Source organism: Priapulus caudatus, unplaced genomic scaffold, assembly GCF_000485595.1.
Source record: "Priapulus caudatus unplaced genomic scaffold, Priapulus_caudatus-5.0.1 Scaffold534, whole genome shotgun sequence".
NCBI lineage: Eukaryota > Metazoa > Priapulida > Priapulimorpha > Priapulimorphida > Priapulidae > Priapulus > Priapulus caudatus.
In genome coordinates this window covers 1,858-21,857 of record NW_014577595.1, presented here as the reverse complement: position 1 = coordinate 21,857, position 20,000 = coordinate 1,858, and the positions used below count along the sequence as shown (strand labels likewise).

General features: G+C 42.0%; 2 protein-coding genes across 2 annotated transcripts in view; both read right to left on the bottom strand.

Moving 5' to 3' along the window:
• Positions 1–9,156, bottom strand: part of LOC106811387 (protein FAM102A-like) — a gene marked incomplete at its 3' end in the record, with an annotated part of 59,256 nt that extends 50,100 nt beyond the window's left edge. Inside the window, exons 1-3 of the mRNA XM_014814976.1 lie at positions 8,979–9,156; positions 8,216–8,376; positions 393–513 (exon numbers count right to left, since the gene is read on the bottom strand). Coding sequence (XP_014670462.1) covers positions 393–513; positions 8,216–8,364 — 270 coding nt within the window. The remainder of the gene's footprint in view (positions 1–392; positions 514–8,215; positions 8,377–8,978) is intronic.
• A 2,475-nt stretch (positions 9,157–11,631) lies between these two features.
• On the bottom strand, positions 11,632–18,931 carry LOC106811392 (coiled-coil domain-containing protein 157-like). Its single transcript, XM_014814981.1, has 14 exons — positions 18,520–18,931; positions 18,234–18,346; positions 17,781–17,946; positions 17,507–17,593; positions 17,053–17,194; positions 15,631–15,791; positions 15,387–15,495; positions 15,135–15,257; positions 14,642–14,832; positions 14,186–14,362; positions 13,725–13,893; positions 13,195–13,337; positions 12,704–12,789; positions 11,632–12,533 (listed from the first exon to the last, which is right to left on the bottom strand). The coding sequence occupies exons 1-14, from the start codon at positions 18,652–18,654 to the stop codon at positions 11,849–11,851; spliced, it is 2,487 nt and encodes an 828-aa protein (XP_014670467.1). The 5' UTR covers positions 18,655–18,931; the 3' UTR covers positions 11,632–11,848.
• Positions 18,932–20,000: the final 1,069 nt, after the last annotated feature.

Sequence of the window (20,000 nt, the reverse complement as noted above, 5' to 3'; positions counted from 1 at the left end):
GTGTCACTATACTTTCATAGAAGATGTGCGTGTATGGCGTTCGTGCATGCGTGCGTATGTGCGTGTCATTAACACTTTCATAAAAGATGTACGTGTAGCGTTCGTAGGTGCGTGTCACTACACTTTAATAGAATATGTGCATGTGTGTGTGCGTGCATGTGTACGTGTGCGTGCATGCGTGCGTAGGTGTGTGTCACTACACATGTATAAAAGATGTAGGTGTGTGGCATTCGTGCACGCGTGCGTAGGTGTGTGTATCACGACACTTTCATGGAAAATATGCATGCGTGCGTGCATAGGTGCATGTCACTACACTTTTATAAAAATGGGCGTGCTTGCGTGCATGCTTGCGTGCATGCGTGCGTGCGTGTATATGAGTACGGCTGACTCACCTTTCTCACGGAGACACGGCATGTGCAGGAGTCGAGCACGCCGGTGCTAGCGTTGGCACTCATCTTGCAGGAGAAGTTGAAGCCTGCGTTCCATCTCACCGAGTGCTCCTGAACCTCCTCCCTGCGGCAACAAATACAAACACAACCCGGGGTCAGTACATCTGTGAAAGACACACTCTCGTTTCCCCTCCCTCTCTCCCTCTCTGTCTCTCTCTCTCTCTCTCTCTCTCTCTTAATTCCCCTCCATTTTTTTCGCTATGTGTCTCTCTCTCTTATTCTCCCTGTCTCTCTCTCTCTCTCTCTCTCTCTCTTTATTTTATTTTCTTTCTCTCTTTCTTTTTTCTCTCTCACTCTCTCCGTCTCTCTCTCTCTCTCTCGTCGTCCAACATGTAACTTGATCAGGCCGAACCACGTAAGTCCTTGAAATGAAGATCATCGTAGCTCTCGTGCAGCGACAGAGCGACGTGTGGACTCAGTCTACAAGACTAGGGCAAAGTCAGACAGATAGGTAAGGTACTAGCACGCTATAGCGTTCACTTTGAACACTCGTTCGCGTGTCGAATTCTCCATACGAACACACTACGAGCAATGTGCAAAATAGCGCGAAGTAAATTCACACCACTGGCCGCCCGTGGCCGTGAAAAAAAATACCTGTGGGTGTATCGCTATGAGAATGTTTGCTTGGCATTTCGGAGAATATTCGCATTTGCGTGAGCGAACAACGCGACACACTTTCGGGGTGTTTCGCCATTATACAGTACGTTTTGCTTATTCGTCTGGGGTCTTTTTTTTGGGGGGGGGAGAGGTTGTTTTTCGGTTGCCCGCAATTTCACTTCGTTCTATGCGCTGGTTTTTACCTGACTGTCTTTTCAGCACGAGCGCAGAGAGATTATTTAGCAACAGTATATTATTTTGATTTGGAAGCCTTTCGCAGTTTTCTTGGGAAAGGTAAAAAAAACAGTTGAAAGGCTAGAATACAAGGCTACGTGCCGAGTTGTAAGATTTCGAAATGTTCTAAAGTTATATCAACAGTTACACTTTGTAATCTCCAGCAAATTGAAACCTTGGTATTTCATTAGATAGCTGAAAGATATACCTCTGGAAACTTGCCAAATGCGTCACTTTTTTCCCCAAATCAAATCTGCTAGATGTGCACGTTGAAGATGTTATTAGCGTATATATATATTTAGCGTGGAAACCCCACAAGTATGACCCACAGTAAATGGAGCACGTAGGAGCAACGGGAGCAGTAGGGGTTTGATAATTTCAAGAGCTAATAATACCTTATTATTAGCTTTTGATAATTTGATAAATTACAGCTAGGTGATCGTACTTTGCCCCGCCGTGGAAACGGTGGCTCGTGTGGACAATGCAAACATCTGCGTATACCCACGTCAGTGTGTCAACGAGTTAAAAATTTATACACATAAATATACAGAGAACCGCACCACACAGCCCGCAGTCATCATCCCCACAGTTTAACCACCATAACCATGTTCGTGCCTGACAGTGACAGGCGCTCGTTTATGTCCGGCTGCTACCAATGAATCATGATTTAGATAGAACGAGATCGGGGGAAAAACCTCTACATTTACTGTTTCTGGCGAGATGACCGAACTCCCTCCACTGCTAGTTTCCTGCACTGTGACGTCATCGTCTACATTCATTATCACTACGCACCTCTTGCTACGCACACATAGCGACAGTAGGTGGCCAGTGATCTACCGCACTGATCCAGGGCACATAATCTATGTACATAACTGCTTGCAAAAAAAACTGTTGCATAGTTAATTTACTCAGGACCGAATCGTCAGCGCATAGATTCACACTGTCAGAAGCATGTCCACAATCCACATAAACCAACAGGAGCCCAGTTGGTATTCACACGGATGTAAACTTGTATGGCCATCTCTAACCGATTAGGTACGCACAGGCGCAATTAGTCGAGAGATGTGAGCCTGTAAAGGATGGCAGGTCAGGGACATCGCAGGTATATATATACAAACAACTGCTAGCTAACTCTAGTTACGTGTACACTTCCGCACCCATCGAGTTTCGCATACACGATTTTTTTCTCGAAGAAACTCCAACGTATGTTTTCCAGAGAGATGCGAGTGTACTTTCCAAAAAATGCGCATGTAAGAATTCACACAAGAGTTGGCGAGGAGAGAGGAAAGGTTGTACAGATAGACGAGCCGAATGCTTTCGGATATGGGTCAAGCTGGTAATTTCAGGAGAAACCACACTCAACTAGCGTCGAAACGCAACGACCTTCTTAGCCCCCTAAACGATACATGCATGTGCAAGCCACGGGTTGTGTGGTCTGGGCCCACACATGTACCCCAAATAGCCAGCCTGTACTCAAATCGGGCGAGCCCACGGGAACGCAGTTACCCGGAAGTGACAGCAACCACAAGCAAATTGCGCAATATTATCCCGCATTTCATTTCTGTGGCTGTGAGAAGTACACGATGGTGTTTACAGCGCTACGTATTCCATGCATAGCGAAAAGAGAGACGCGAGATCAAAAAGATATGTAGAATAGAGAGAGAGAGAGAGAGAGAGAGAGAGAGGAGAGAAAAAAAAGGAAAGAGAGAGAGAGAGACGGACAGATCTATAGATAAGCTCCAAACTTTATAGAATTAAAAGACTTCAAAAGTAATGGCTTTCTTCAACAAAATGCAATATTCAAAATAAATATTGTGTTTTTTACTTTACAGTATCTATTTCAATGTAATACTCTTTATAATTCATATAAAGTTGAAAACATATATCATTGATTGTAATCAACTCAATTTCATACTAGTAATACTGTAATAGCAGATAGTGTAATAGTTATTAGCAATATCGTGATATAATCAAACGACTTCGCGGTCGGCACCTCCTAATTAAAAGACAGATAACAGAAGATTAAAAGACAGGCATATTGGCAATGTAAACAACTGTCACCCGTCCGTCACCTGGTGGATTAATTATATAGAACGCGTGCAGGATAGCTACTGAGTAAGAATGCACGCTGTACTGCATTCAGGCTATACACTCGCATCGATTTCCTCATCAATGTAGGTGCGAATGGAAACGCGGTTTCGCAAACGCGGTACTGGCTATTTGATGAATTCGATAGCTGCTGGCTGTCGACAGGATGTCTGTATCGGGTGTGTAATTACTAATTACTATGGGGGCGTCACTGCACATCCCCGAATATTAAAACCAGATCCTAGATTAGCCCTCATCCCGCTGCGCGCGCGTCCTGGTACACGCAGTAAAGTTGCTCTAATGAACAGCAAAGAACAAGGCCATCCGGGTGTTGTTATATCAGTGCAGACTTATTCGAACATCATTGTTCTCCCCCTAAAAGACCTGGAGTAAAATTACGAGCCTGTCTCCAAAATTAACATTTTTGCACGCAAGCAAGGTCTTAAATAAACTGCGCAACATACCGAATAACGTAGCGGTTTTTGCAACAGATTTAGAGGCAGTGCGAATTAAAACTGCCTGCATCGAGTTTAGATGACACACGAATTTTTAAACTTATGATTCAAAGACACATGACGATTATAATTGACAGATAAACTGGAAGAAAAGCAAGCACTTACTGTGCTTTGTTATTAATGCACATTATTATTTCAATTGATGCTTGGAGACTCCAACCGCCTTGGAGTCTCGATGTCACAAACTGAAGATAAAGTTTGCCGACGAATCATAAAAAGATTTGCATGAATAATATTTTCTAATACAGTATCTTCTATATAGATTTTATTACGACACATGTTGTCGTCCTATATCTTAAGGAAGGATGAAATTTGCGAGGTAAAAGCAAAAGGACTATGCAAATAGGAACCAGCATTATAGATCTTTAATACGGGGGGGGGGGGCATTTATAAACTAGGATTAACTTTCGAGGATTAGAATGAGCAGTTCTTTCTGAAACATTTAGCATTCTGATTCAAGACGGCAACACTGTTAAATACCACTAGACAAGACGCCTCACTCCGTCACTATACTAGAAATCTAATACCATTGACTTGTCTCATTTATCCTAATTCATGCGCACAGAGCAAAATATCAAAAATGCATATATCATGCTTATCTTATCGGATAATTTCATTACATCAAGAGTATGTATATCATATACAATATACATCTATTATGGACCCTTGATTACATGAAGCTTACTAAGGTTGCGATTCCGGCACAGGCGCTATCGTAAGCAAGGCAGCACTAAATTCTAATACAGCAGCAGCAAACAAACCCTACGCGTCTTTACAGTCTCCTTTTTTCCACCATAAAGGTTACATTCCCCCCTCCCGTCGCTGACAACTAGTTTTACAGTAGGCTAGGCACGGCAGTCGTGCCCAGCAGACCGTGGTAGCAAAACCGCACTATTGCTGACGTGTCTGGCTGCATTCTCTTCTCATCCACCACCCACCACTTCTCCGTCTTATGTATTTATTTGCTGCACGCGTTCATTGGACCGCTTGCAAGGTTTACGCCCCGTATATAGCAGCCGAGTGAATCCGTTAAACACGGCAAGCCCAGTATGTAGGCTGCGGCTGCCCCGTGAAATATTACACACGGCAATATGCGCATGTATGTAGCATATAGATAATATCAAGAGCTAATAATAAGGTATTATTAGCTCTTGATAATATATATTCATAATCCTTATACGGCAAATACACCCATCCGCCGATTCACGCGTGCTCGCAAAAATGCACGCACGCACGCACGCACGCACGCAAGCGCTGCCGATTCGCAGGGTCGTGCATTTCAAAGCCAATGCTGTGCCAGATCCGAAATCAAATACACACAGTCTACACACAGTCTAGTAACTGTGTCACATTTACTACAGTGAAATACCATACGGTAATTGCAGGCAGTCGGTCCGTGCCTCATAGGCAAACGCCACGGGTTTCAGAGTAATGCACGCACGCACACATATAAGACAGTTGCGTTGCTGTCTTATGTGGAAACATCCATGTGGAAACCGCGGATCTACTGATACAGATCGTAGACGACGCATCACGTTGCATCAACATCGCGTGCAGCTGGAGACACGAGCTAGAATCCTCATACCGATCATCCTCTCAGCAACCTCCGCATAATTCCCCCAGCATCCGCCGTCGTCCCCAGTGGCAACCCGAGAAGCATTTTTTCGTAGCAGCAGAATGGACCGCTTTTTCCGCCACCGAAATACAACGTGTATATTTAGAAACAAGCCGTTAAATTGGCGCGGTGCTACACTACATCCTTATCGCCATAGCAACATAGGAAATGTCTTGCGTCACTTCCTGGATATATAAAAAGAATCATGCCTTAGCGGCGGCAGGCGTCTGTCTTTTTGGTATGAAGTTTCGTGTTTATTCCAACTTTCAATTTCAGAGGGAATTATAGGAGCGTTTAGAAATTTGACAAAAGCTATGTTAACGAGGGCAACGTGACCAGACAGTGGTGGAGGTCGACGACGTCACACATCGACTATGAAGTGCTATACGAGTACAAAAGTCTATACATAGCCCTACATCTAGTTTCAACCCATTTCGGAGGATGCACAAGGCACATGCTCGCCTAGCAACAGAAGAAAAATTCGGTTGCTAGCAACACCAGCAATACACAACGGGCGCATCAAGAAACAACGGTCCAAACTGCGCACTATTTCTGGTCGACAACTCGTACAGACGTAGTACGTAGATCGGCAGCGTAGACGTATAACATACGTTTGTTTCTATTTACATTACACTTGGCCACGAGGATCAGTACAGAGGTGTGCATAAGATAGCAGTAGCTATTTCCCACCAACGCACAAGGCACTTCCAACGATTACTTATTGAGCAATGTGTACACAGAGATAGGGGCGATAAAAAGACATTCGAATGTTCACGCAGTTAAAAATAAACGCAAAAAAGATTTGTTGTTGTACTCCAAACTTAATAATGACCCAATCACATGCGAAAGAAGGGTTGGTTTCCCTCGGTGCTGTACTCAGGAGAGTAGTAGATGGCAGCCGAGTCAAATACCAGCGTACTCCGCTTGACCTCATTGACCAGCAAGCTTGAGATGCCAGAACGATCACTCTCTGACAGGACTGGACTCTCCCCGCTCCCCATGACTATGCAGGGCTGGTAGGCAAGTTGTCAGGTCGGAGAGCGACGGACAATGGGTGAATGAACAGCTGCTGGCCCTAGCTGTTGTTATTTCGGCACCCCTCACCTTGCCGCTGAGCTGTACCCATGGTAACGCTACACCTGGTGAATCATCGACGAGACAAACAGACTTTCTGGTTTTACACGCGATGAAACGCGATAGATGATAGATGCTATTTACCGTGACACTGATGTAATTGGATATATATATTTACTGCGTAGCCAGCACCCACATCTATTTCCATAAGGATATTTGCATTTATTTCAATGGATGTGCGATAAAATGTGATTAACCAAGGGCAATAAATACATTCACGGGATGCATCGAGCTTGCTAGGATGTCCTTTAATGTCATAATCATGAGCAATAATGCACCTCGTGACTTTCAGGATGCGACATTTGCAGACAGTAGTAGGTTTTATGAAACAGTAAACATCATCTACGTCAGTCGTCTGCATACGGGTGTGCACGCCTGCATGCGTGCGCGCATGTGTGTGTGTGTGTGTGCGTGTTAGTGTGTGTGTGCGTGCACGTGTGTCTGCTAAGTGCAAGATTCACAGTCAGTGCAGCAAAGGAAGAAGCAATCAGCAGCCTCTGTATATTCCCTGCACGCATTCACTCATCTCGCGGTACGATCCACCTTTTCCCTAACTAGCGACAAATTGTTATCCCCCTTTCCGGAGCACCGGGGCTGGGTAATTGCACAATTTTCACATCAGGTTAAGATGTGTCATGATGTGACAACCTTGCTAGGTTTATTTTGTGATCCGACGTGCCTGCCCAGCAATTGCAAATCTTCGTATTCCAGATGCCATGTGCATGTAGCCCGCTCACACTGGCACGTATAACTGCAATCTAACTATGGTATGAATAGAGGCATTGTGACAAGTTGAAAGCGTGCAGGAAAAACAAATCTGAGCTCAACTAGTCGTTGCTTTAGCTATTGCTGCCCTACATTTTACCAGTATTTCATGTTAACATCGCACTGATGGAAATCCAGTGATTAATGACATTTGTTTTTCTCGGGTATAAACTCTTACCTCATCACATTTCAGCTTACAAGTAATGTGTATTATTACACTGTAACACAACGATATAAACAACATTTTGGGTGTGTAAACAAACATAAACGCTCATCAGTAAGAGCACATTGTCCACCTCTAAAATTATATGACTGGATGAAATTGAATAAACTATGGACATATGATAATACTGTACATGATATTATAACATAACAACATATATATAAAAAAACAATACATGCAATATAATAAGATTATAATGGTATACACAGGGGGTCGAAATTCGCTATATAGTGATTGCGCAACACAAGTGATTTTCACCGAACGCAAGTGATGTTTCGTAGCAATTTCGGCTGCCGCAAGTCAACAATATGCCAGCTACTTACGTATTTAGAAGTCAAACCCATTTAATTTTGATTTCTGTACGAAATTGAAGTGTACTAAATGACTCTGAATCAGAGCAGGAAGACACAAAAGACATCGAATAAATCATAAACCAAAACAGGGAGGAAGGGAAGGGGTACTGCCAGTTTGGAGAGCAACAGAGGTAGGTGCAAGTAAAAATCTCCTGGCGCAAGTAATTGTTTAACCTAACTTGCAGCATGCGCAAGTGTATTTGTTAGCGAATTTCGACCCCTGTATATATATGTGCAGTTACCTGGAAGATAGTTTCTCAAAGTTTCCCCCGTCCAGCAGTCGAATCTTTGAGAAGAGAATGGCATTCACAAATGGTACGGAACAGAGCTCCTCCAAGTCGAATTGCACTTGAAACTTGTATTTCTTCTTCTTCATCATTATGAAAGACATACTTTCATCCTGCTGCAGATTAAATTGTGAGAGATAATTAGTCTCAAGCTGGACTTCTTTAAAATCTTAAAGCTGATAGCCGGTCAGCTCCGCATTACTGTGAACATTACACGTTTATACAATTTTACGATACATGACCAATTGTACATGTATGCATACGCATGTATTGATAACAAGTCCGTGGTCATGTGGCCAGAATTTTGCAGCATCTCGCACACTTATACGACAGAAATCATAAGTGGAGTTATTGTGTAAATCTACCCCGTCCTAACAATAACATTAACTTTGGTTGAGGTTAAGGTTGGGGGGTTATGGTGATGTTTTTGGTCATGATTAATGGTGATAATAATCAAGTGTGCACAATGGCTGCATAATCATGAGTGGTACCTAGTACCGCGGCGTTGTGCTAGTACTAGTTGCTTCGTTACATGCTGGGAAACTGTCGAGTAATTTCACAGAAACGAACGACAACAAGCCGTACATAAGACGAAGCGATTTCTACAAATTTATACATTCACAATGACACAGTAGTCAGTAGCACGCAACGTCAACACAGTGAGTAACTGACTAACCGACACTCGTCACACGGCTCTAACTTGAATACTTCTACTTACTCAAATTTGAATTATTTGTTACATTCCGTGGCGTCAACGTCACCTGTTGGTGTTCCAAGATTCAGTGCCTTTACAACAATATCACTACCACTAACGTTTACTATTTTTTAAACAATATACATGGAGCAAGGACGAAAGCACATCATTCGCCCTCTTCCAACACACTAATAATGTCTACCTCTCTGAAATGTTTCACGCGCGATACGCGCAGGCGTTAGTGGCGCCATCGAACGGTAAACACCGGCCAATTACGCAGGCGTGTAAAGACTTTACTACTGAGCTTACTACTGAGCTCAAAATAATGGGAATGCGCTAAATAATAGCGAGATAAAGATATAAGTAAGATGAAAGATACAGAGAGCATTGGGATTTAATTTTGAAGTCAAGCTACTGCGACGAATGTGTCCTTCTCATTTCAAACGTATATTTTTACACTAAATAATTGGAAAATACTACACATGCGCGAATAGAAATCGTGATGAGATATCGTGATGAGACATGTTTGGTAAGAGTAAGCGTTATTATTATTATAGTGAGAAATTCGAATAGAGAACCTTAATATTATACTACCCATGTGTATGCGCTCTCTAATTGAAAATAACTTTTTCAACAAAGTACTATGTTCATTTACTTGGTAAAGTTGGTACAGCCGTACAGTATTTTTATTATAAGACACATGAGACATACATCGCCCAACCAGTGTTACGTCATCCAAGGAAACTTGGGGATTCTATCATTATTAAAGGGGGAGAGGAGGGCTGTACGTATAGTCATGTTAAACTACTACGAGAGATATTTGCTCAACATTTGAAAGGCATAATTTCAACGAAATATTGTGTAGTTTCCCAGACACAGGGGTGTTTCACATTGCTACAGGAATATTTGGTACGACTAGGTACCTTATGATTATTAAAGTGACTGGTCGGTATGTGCTCTTTTGTATATATATATTGTATAATTGTATATTGTACAAAAGTGCATATTTTTGTAAAGGCTGGACATACAGCTCCATATATCATGGAAAAGGCATATCGCCACATAGTGGCTGATTTAACATTCATTAATGTAGCGTAACCGAGGACAACTCTGCACCATATCATTACAAAGCAGTGACAATGGTCTTACTATACTATGGAGAATAAATAAATAGTGGTCTACCGCCATGCTACAGGGAGATTTCCTACGACTAGGTACATTGTGCAGCCTCTGAGATTGGCGATGAGGCTGCGCTTCCTTCAGTTTGGTTAAAATGAAATAAAGACTTAGAAGATCTAAATGACCCTAAGTCACGGAATTCCCCCCCCCCACCTCTTACGTCCCTTTGAATTGCTCAGAATATGGCCCGTCTCACCCTTTAACAACCATGGTTGCCAAGAAAGTACATAATAGAATGTTTCTACACGCATGTGACAATTTTTTTCAGAACGGCGTTTAAGTATGTCAAAATGTACTCAACGTAAAGCTCGTAGAAAAAAAACATGCAGCACCAAATCTCCCATTAACTATCAACGAGAGTTACGAGCATAGGTTACGAGACATTAAATCTGTCGTCCCGCCATCTATCGGGAACAATAATTTAAAAGCGTGCATTGCCCCTTTCAATCGCATTAGTGTATGTTAGTGTAGAATTTAATCTGTGAGGTGTGCCCGCCGATTGCACGTTGAAATCAACTCGACAATTCGATAGTATAGATGAATTTATTTATTTACTAATACACTACTATACTATTGGATAATATAATATAACTTCTACATTCCAATGATAAGTGCTATGTGCAGTTACATAACGTTATTCTGTTCTTAATATAAGAAAGGATTCGAGGATTTACATCGGGAATATGCCTATATTACTAGTATTATTAAACGAGCTTTACTAATTAGAAGAAAAATATTCGAATACAAGCGCGCATATGTGCATTCCTGATACTATACAACAGCTCAGAGAATGGGAAACATAACTGTAACTAGCAAACGTTAATACCAACAGCAGAGTAGCAATAACAGTATAGCTATTGCACCCAAATCTATAATACAAGTATATGAACATAGTCTAGCGATAATAAAAATGCTAGCGTTGTGTATAGAAAATGTAGTACGACCATAAACCTATATGTATTAAATAATTTCATTCAATATACACAGGTAATGTCGATCTCTTCACATGGCTCTGCAGGAAACCACCGAATCCTAACAACTAAACCACGCAACAATAGAAAAAAATGAGTGTCAATGACACTGTAGCTCACCTTGGGTGTGATAGAAGAGGGAGGGAGGATATATAAAGCAAGAGTATATATGGGAGAACTCCCATTATATAGCATATCTCCCATCATATACTCTTGATAATGATATATGCATAAGTTTTGATGCGAAAATAAATGTTTCAGATCTGAGTCTGAAATCTTGATGAGAGATGGTGCTACGCCTAAATTATCGCCATTTTGGTTTTCGAATATCGCGCAAATAAAAACAATAAAATATTCCAATATTGCCAAAAAGTGGACGTGGCTCGAATGTAAGTCAACTGGCGTGCTCCAAAATAGGACGTTCAAACCTCTCCCATAGGAGTAACAACTATATGCAATTTGAAACATGTGGGTCAAACGGTTGTTGAGTTATCGTTGACCGTAGCCAAATGTTGACGGACGGACGGACGGATGGACGGACGGACGGACGGACGGACGACACCCCATGGCAATAGCTCATCTTGACGATGTCAAGGCAAGCTAATTACAAAATTGTTTGACGGTCTGTATTAAATCTTAGACGACGAACAAGGTCAACAAACAAAGAAACGTACAAGTGCTCCATTAACAGATGATTGTTCCGAGCGAGGGCATTCTTCGTTCGGCGGTGAATCCCCGCGGGCTTTAGTGCTTCGCCGGGCTCCCCGGATGCTGCGAGCTATTAAATCGCTTCAGCATCTCGGTGCGCTTCAGCTTGATGTAGGTGTTCAGGCAGCTGCTGTTGAGAGAGGAGAGCTTCACGACTCCATCGGAAGATGCCGGCTTCGCCGTCGTCGGAGAACCGTCGCCGCCTTCCTTCCTGACGTTGTGCGCGGCGAGTCGTCTTCCTTTCGCTTGCTGTCGATGACCTACAGATTTCGCATTCGTCGAGCTGCCATCGTTAGATGTCGTCACGGAAGTGGATAACAGGGTTGAAGAAGAGTTCTTTCTCGGTAAGGGCTCGGCGACATTCGTAGTTTGGGCGGATGGCGGTCCGTCTGTGTGCGAAATCAATGCTGGATTTTTACCCGTGGCTGAAGACCCGCGTTTGTAGTCAGGACAGGGAGTGGTGCCGCCTCGAGATGACCGTAGCGAGTTGGGCGGAGTCACCACAGCCGCAGTGACACATGCGTTAGAATTCCCCTCAACTGGCACTCCATTCCACGCTGAAGTAGATTGTGCTGTCTCTGGCAGGGCAATGCCGGAATCCACAGTGTCTCCCCTAGCACTATCTAACCTCTGCCTCGCAGCTGTTTTCAACACACATGTGCCCTCGCTTGATTCTAATGTGTCGACTTTGTCACTGCGATCCCCTGTGCGTGAGGAGATCCTGAAATTACACCAAATATAAATTGCAGAATCTCTTCTCCGTGGTTAGTGGTTACACACGATTGGCTCGTTTCGGCAATGCTGAATGAATACCCCCCATTGACAGAACAGGTATTACTGCTAAAGAGCAGAAAAGAGAAGTTGTTCGAACTATATGTGAATATATTGCACCTCATGCCATTGTGTCCATTGGTTGTGACTGGAAGTGCTTCCTCAGATTCGCATTCCCCCTCTCTTCTTGCTTCTGCATCGTTTTCCTTTATTTCAATGAATGTCACGATTATATTTTTACTTAGAAATCAAGAGCTATTATCTTACTATTCAAAACACATTAGATTATCATAAACGACACACCTAGTGCATTAAATATGAATGTCATTCTGCATGCTCACCCATCCACCATGCAGGCACACGCACACAAATCCATCCACCCACCGATCCGTCTGTCCATCCGTCCGTCCGTCCGTCCATCCATCCATCCACTCACCCTCTCACCCATCTATCCATTCATTTATCCATCCATCCATTTATCTATCTACATCTCTCCTTCGCCCTCCCTTACTCTATCCAGTCGTGCACGCGCATGTTGGACGTAAGATAAGGTAGGTAAGATGATGGCCCATCTATCCCTCTATCCCTCGCCTTCTCGCGGAAAGTCTTACCGGAGATATTTCTCTGCTCTTGCTGGCGGCCAGCAGCTTGGAGAGAGAGTTGCGCAGCGAGCAATTCTGCTTCTCCAGCACCTGAATCCTGATCGAATTAGCCGACACCTGTCGCTGCATGTCCTGCACAATGTCACCAGTGCCTGCAGTGATCAGCGAAAATCCCAAATTACATGCCGGCAGACACAGACAGAGCAATCGCACAAACTTTCAATGCAAAACAGGAAATCCAATCTTCTAGTGAGCAAGGATGCAATTATTTTTACGATAGTCAAAACATAGTTTCACTAGTTTGTTTACTTTCAATAAATATAAAGTCTGTTATGCTCTGTAACATCCCGATCATTCAGGACGTGTTCATCATCTATCTTCACTAAGCGTACATCTAACACACCGCTATATATTTACATAACTGAATCAGAACTCTTACAATTGCAAAGAGTTAAGTAGTGCACGTAACTGAGTAAGAATATGTACATAAACCTCAAATGCATAATAATATTATGTATAACATGATGTATCTCAAATACCAGTGAGGTTAGCATCAGCTGCTCTGTACAGATCTGGATACTCAACCAGTAGTTTCTCTCTCTCCTGCAGCTCTTCCCTTTCTTTTTTTAGTAGAGAAACTTCATCTTTGAGTTTCTCTATTAGGTCACGACAGTTTGCTCTCTCAACATTCAGATCCTGTACTGTTTGCTATATAAAGAAACAGGCTTTCAGTACAAAGAAAATGGAAAATGCTGAAAAACTAATACAGACATCGGCAAATCGCAATGAAATTTCACATCATGCATAGAAAATAACCTCGAAAACACGTATTGTCTCCCGTAAATAGAGCTTTGATATCAATCAAAGCAATTTCAATTGCTATTCAATTGCGTGGAATCTCAAGAATAAAGTTCAATTTAAATCAACTTTATCAATGTAATACCAGGTGTTTGCAACTACGCAGGGTGTGGCAGATTGGGTTTGCTCTAGTGAAACACACCTGTTTTTCTTGGAGAGCTTCACGACATTCGTGCAGCGCTTTGTCCGTGTCAGCGCGAGCGTCGATCGCCAAAACATGTTGATGTTTCAACTCCGTGAGAACTTTAGTGAGCACAGCGTTCTCCTGGTTTTGAGACTCCAGCTTGCTCCTCAGATCAGCCGATTGTTTTGAGAGGAGCTGAGAAGAAATAACACGCGAAATAATTATAAGAATCTTCACACGTTTGTCCTGGAAGCATAAGGATTTTCACGCGTTTCTCCTGGGAGCACGTTTACGAGTCAACTTCGGTTCATAATTCCACAAGGACACCACTGCGTAACACTCACTACTGTCACTGAATGCAAGTATATTCAATTATACACTGTGACATAGAGTGCATGCGTGTGTACATGTGCACGTGAGAAAACACGAGGGGGGAATGACATAAGGAGAGGTGGATGGTTCTAATACTCATACCTCTACACGTGTCTCCATTTCGTCGCCAACTCTTTTTAAATTCTGATTCGACTTGACGAGATCAGCGACTGTGCTCTTCAATGCCTTGAAGCTCTCCTCGGTTTCTAGATAACTCTTTCGCTCTTTCTGCAGCGCTTCCATCTCCCCTTGAATTGCCTGGAGCTGCTGAGCCATCGATGCATTCTCTTGACCTATGGTAGATATTTAATTTAGTTACTATATCATTTCATGTAAGATTAACCTGAATTATAGACTTAACGCTTAGAAAAGACACCCAGAGATATCATTTCCTGGTAGATTGATTACTGATGATATTCACGGGTGAATATTTTTACTTCTCATAAAAAATACTATAACGTTCAGTTAAACACGTAAGATTGCCACAGTATGCTTTTGGTATTTTCTGTGAAACAAAGAAAAAAATATCTACAAATTAAATGGACAAAAGGATCTTTACTCATATAACAACAAATGTAATCAACAATATTAATACTCTGGATCTGGACTTGCTGCTGCAGGGATGCTTCTAACTGTTGATGTTGGAGAAGACCAGCCTGCAATGCGTTCCTGTCTTTCTCGACAGCAAGCAACTGAGTTTGCAGCTTTGATTTTTCCTCTGCCAAAACACAAAGCCATACGCTAGTAGGACCGAGGTACAACTAAAAACGACGACATCGGTACCAAAACGCCTTGTGAAAAAGCAAGCACATCAGGTTTTCTATCTGCTATCATGCATGAATGTCACCTGCCCACAGATGCTCTCTGCTGCTCAATTTTGCTTGGTGTTGTTTCAACTGGATTCCTCGCGTCTCTTCTTCTGCTCTGAGATTCTCCTTGAGCTTCTTACATTCGCGCTAATATATACAATAGAAGATTACATCATTATTATTCATACATTACCATAGCATGTTCGTAAAAAGTTATCATAACTAATCGGGAGAAAGACGACTTAAGCATCGCAATGGATTTCAGTTCCTGAAGCACCCAACCTGAGCCTCCATGAGTTGTGACCTTAGTTGATCATCCACCTCTTGCATCGACTTGAAATGAGAAGAGAGCAAGGTCACGTCTTTGTCCTGTTCCACGCACCACCGGACGACATGACTCGCGTTCATCCACTCCCTATTGTCCACGCCCCAAGTAAGTCTAGCTGTGAATAGGCACGAGAATGCAACCTGAAGTATCGCCACAGGGGTCGAAATAAGCGATGGTCCGATGGTCCGGCGCCATCAAATAATCAGGAGGACAATCAGATTTTCAAAGTCAATGGTCCGACGGACCGGACCATTATGGGTTCGACTAAATTATACTGAAACAACTTTATTAACCAATATACTATTAAAGTGAATGAACACTTACTGTATCATTTGATACATTCATTGTAGGTGAATAATTTCCATTTTATCACCATGTAAAATCTCTTTCTCACGCTTGCACGCCACATTACTTTTAGAGAACAATTTTAAATTTAGGAGGACCATCTAAAATTTAGGAGGACCATCTAAATTTCAAACTAGATGGTCATGTGGACCATCTCTTTTTTTCTCCTTATTTCTACCCCTGTCCCAGCATCACGACGCAATACAGCAGCCTCAATAGTTTGGCCGTACTTCAACGGGCAGTGCACATTCAAAGCTGATATTCACGCGGGCACATCAGCTTAATCGTACGGATACCTACATTAGTGTTTTACCACTATAGGTAAAAGATACATAACAGGGCACCTGGGGTAGAAATTAACTTTTGAACAACAGGACTTTTGAACAATAGGACTTTTGAACTTTTGAACAACTCCCCTCAAAAAGTCCCTGCCCTCAAAAAGAGGGAGTCCGCGGCAAAATGAGGGAGTCCGCAGTCTGAAGTTCAAAATTAAAGATATTAACAATAACGCATGTGCTTATTTTGAAGATGCATGCGGTTGCACGTCTGCCAAATTTTCTTTGGACATTTGCTGAAAAAATACGGTAATTCCATGAGGTCGTGCTCTGGAATGAACTAGTTGGTATGGCAGAATTTTCAGGGAGTCACACGGACTCCTGCATATGTCAAATCAGGGAGTCCGGCAGTAAATCAGGGAGTATTTGACTCCGGACTCCCGTTAATTTCGCACCCTAGGGCACTTTACAGTAATGCTGAACACAGGCATCTCGTTATCATCCTGCTCGACAGGAATACATATATTTGTTCAGTATGACAACAAATATAGATAGTAACATAACAGACATTAACATAGATACACATATATTCAGTAAATCCTTAGGTTAATGTTCCTTCCTGTCATGCTTTTCTCAATATCCTACAAGATCGTGTAATGGGTTTGTGATCGCACGTGCAGACAAACAGTTTAGATTTCTGCGTGACAATTTGCTTCACGAGGAACGGTGCAGAGACCAGGTGATGTGAAATCTCACCGAGGGCCGAGGGTAGGTCGTGTTCGCTGCACGCACGCACCAGCGTGCGACCAACCTGTCTGAGGTTTCGTTGAACGCTCATACAGGCATCACATGGTACAAGGAGAGTTTCCTCCGTCTGTGACGACTTGCTGCACCAATCCTGACCAACGAGAAATAGGAGTACACAAGTGTATTTTCGTGAAAAAGCTTTTAAACGGTGATAAAGTTTTATGTTGATAATTAAAGCAGCAAATAGGCAAAGGATAATCAAGTTGAGGAATTTCTTCTCTAGCAGCGTTATACCTCTATTACATGGCAAGAAGGTTGTAGCTACAACAATTTTATCTACATGTTATAACATTGAATTTGTTATAACAAATGTTATACATACTGTTATAACTGTTGTGTGCAGGTATTTATTATTCAGCAAAACTTATATTACATCAATATCATTACTAAAAACATAAATCACCTTAGAGATGCCTGGAGAGCTAGCCCTCGTAGATGGTGCTGCAAGCACTTGTAATGGACTACAGCCGGTCAAGCTCTGCCTCTTTGTCTGAAACAGTTGCAATTCTTTGCATACTCCCATCTACAAAATAGCAATACAATATGGCATATCTAGTATCCTGACATAAATAACAACATGGGGATCCGATGCATCAACAAATGCAATGTTTTAAACATAGAAAACACAGTTAAGCCCTATGGTTCCAAAAACACTCATATCCTATTCATATAATAACCTCTGATTTCCACAGTGTTATGCCGGAGCAAAGAGGGTGCAGCTTTTCCCAGTGACGCTTAACAGCGAGACCCACAGACTTCCCCAGTATGCTCTGTGTTTCCCCCACGGCACAAATGCTAGCCGAGTCAATATATGCTGCCTCCAGTTGAAATAAGAGGAGAAACCTGAGAATACAAATCAGTCGGGTTCAGGCTGGGGAGATTTGCATTACTGCTAATTCTATTTATATACGAGGTTTGCGATTTAAATTCATTCTGGCCATACGTTGATGACAATGTTTTCAACAAGTCATGAAATTATCTGATTATATGGGTATGAAAATAAATGCAGAACTTTACATTATTACGTAAGGATTCCTGATACTATATGACTGCTGTGACACACTGAAAGTAGATTGCATGTGGAACATGATAGGAAATAGAAATGGGGTAGTCATATAGTGATTCTATACCTATCAATAAGTAATTCTAGCAGGGTAGCATGAGCCATGGTGCTATGCATCTCGTCTTTTGGTTCATATTGAAGCTGAGGCAACAACTCATCTAGACGCAGTGAGCATGATTCCTGCAAATTTCACAATTTCATTCAGATAACTGCCTCCTGAAATGATTCCTGTGCGAATGTTTACATTTGTAAGTTTGATTATCTAAAGACGTACTAAACGCTGCATGCATATATTTACAATTACATTGCACGATATATATCACCAAACATATGAATATGAAGATGTATTTTACTTGGTTTGGGTACTTCCAGGATGCTGTTGGCAGTGGTCCTGTGTACGAAAGCACCTCGTGTACTGTTGCTTGAACATCTGCCAGGTCATCCTGCAAACTCTCTATACAATACTTATTGCCTAGCATAACCGTCATTAACTTTAATCTTTAATTAATCGTCTACTGCATGAAAGCTCGTATTCGTAACGGTCGTACGCCCTTATGAGTTATGTTACGATCCACAGACGCTGTGCTTCTGTGGAAAATACGAGTGAGAATTATAAAATTATGTTATCGCCAGAAACTTCTCACATAACTAACATTATTTGTCGGACTAACTTAATTCTTTGCTGATTGAAAACGAGGTATCGTTGTTGCTACAACCACAACGTCGATCGGTACTCGGGGAATCTCCGCACTTCCAAACTTAGCGCTGCTCAAGAATGTGACTTATTTTTACTCGTAGTTCTAGATTCTCCCACTACGTGGCGCACGTGCTGTTAAATGATCAACTACCGGCTGGTGGCGGTAGAAAGTAAAAAATTTAATGCCTTCTTCTATATCTATGCTTTTACAGTGTCAGTCATAAATAGTAAATACGATACATTGTCATTAGGAATCACAATATTAAATAAAAAAAGAATTAAACGCAACTTTAACGTTTAACTATTTAACGCACGACCCCCCCAACTTTTATGTGGACCTCCCCAACTTCTGGAAGACCTTATTTTCTGGGGAGGTCCAAAATAGTCCGATAAGCGTTAATTATCGTGAAACATCCATATTTCACAGGTGAAAATTAAAATAAATAAAAAGCCCAGGTGGTCAAGTGCAGTGTGAAAACTGTGATTCAGATTCAGATATCTAAATAGAACCCTTGTTAATATCATTTAGAATCGACCTACATATAGTACATTCAATCTCACGTGCATGGAACCAGCACGACATTCACCACGCGTTCGCAAGCCAACTGTGTCTATATAGCTACGCTGCGTTGTGTTATAGCACACAAAAAAGAGGCCCATCTCCACACAAGCGGCGCGACACTGTTCACCCCTACCGGCAAAGTTGAACTCTATTATATCTTATGAAGCAGTCTCCACTGACACGGCACGGCGCCGAATCGATATTGAAGCAATTGTAAATGATTTTGTTGCAAAGGTCACATTTGGGTTCTAACACTGTTCTCTGTTTTCACGTGTCAGACATTTTTTTGCATTATTATTTTCCTCTTCATTCTTATTTTCCTCTTCATGCTAACTGTGTCACACAGTTAGCACAGTCTGTGTGTAGCTTTACTACTAGCTTAATCTAATTAATAAAACATTTTGGTATTTTATGTATACATGATCCTAGTAATGTCATTCATGATAATTATTACACAATAATTATGCAACACTTCCATCAACACGCTGAAATACGTGATATTGAACCAATACGTGATATTCGCTCGCCCGCAGATCCCGTTGCTATTGGCTGCTAGACCCCCCTCCCCCCAACTT

What these genes read in the sequence shown, in the direction of transcription:
- LOC106811392 (XM_014814981.1), bottom strand. Translation starts at nt 18,654, where the DNA reads ATGACGGTTATGCTAGGCAATAAGTATTGTATAGAGAGTTTGCAGGAT. An exon ending in CTAGAATTACTTATTGATAG is followed by an intron (nt 17,947 to 18,233) that starts GTATAGAATCAC and finishes TTGTATTCTCAG; the next exon opens with GTTTCTCCTCTTATTTCAAC. An exon ending in AGAGCAGAGAAATATCTCCG is followed by an intron (nt 12,790 to 13,194) that starts GTAAGACTTTCC and finishes ATTGAAATAAAG; the next exon opens with GAAAACGATGCAGAAGCAAG.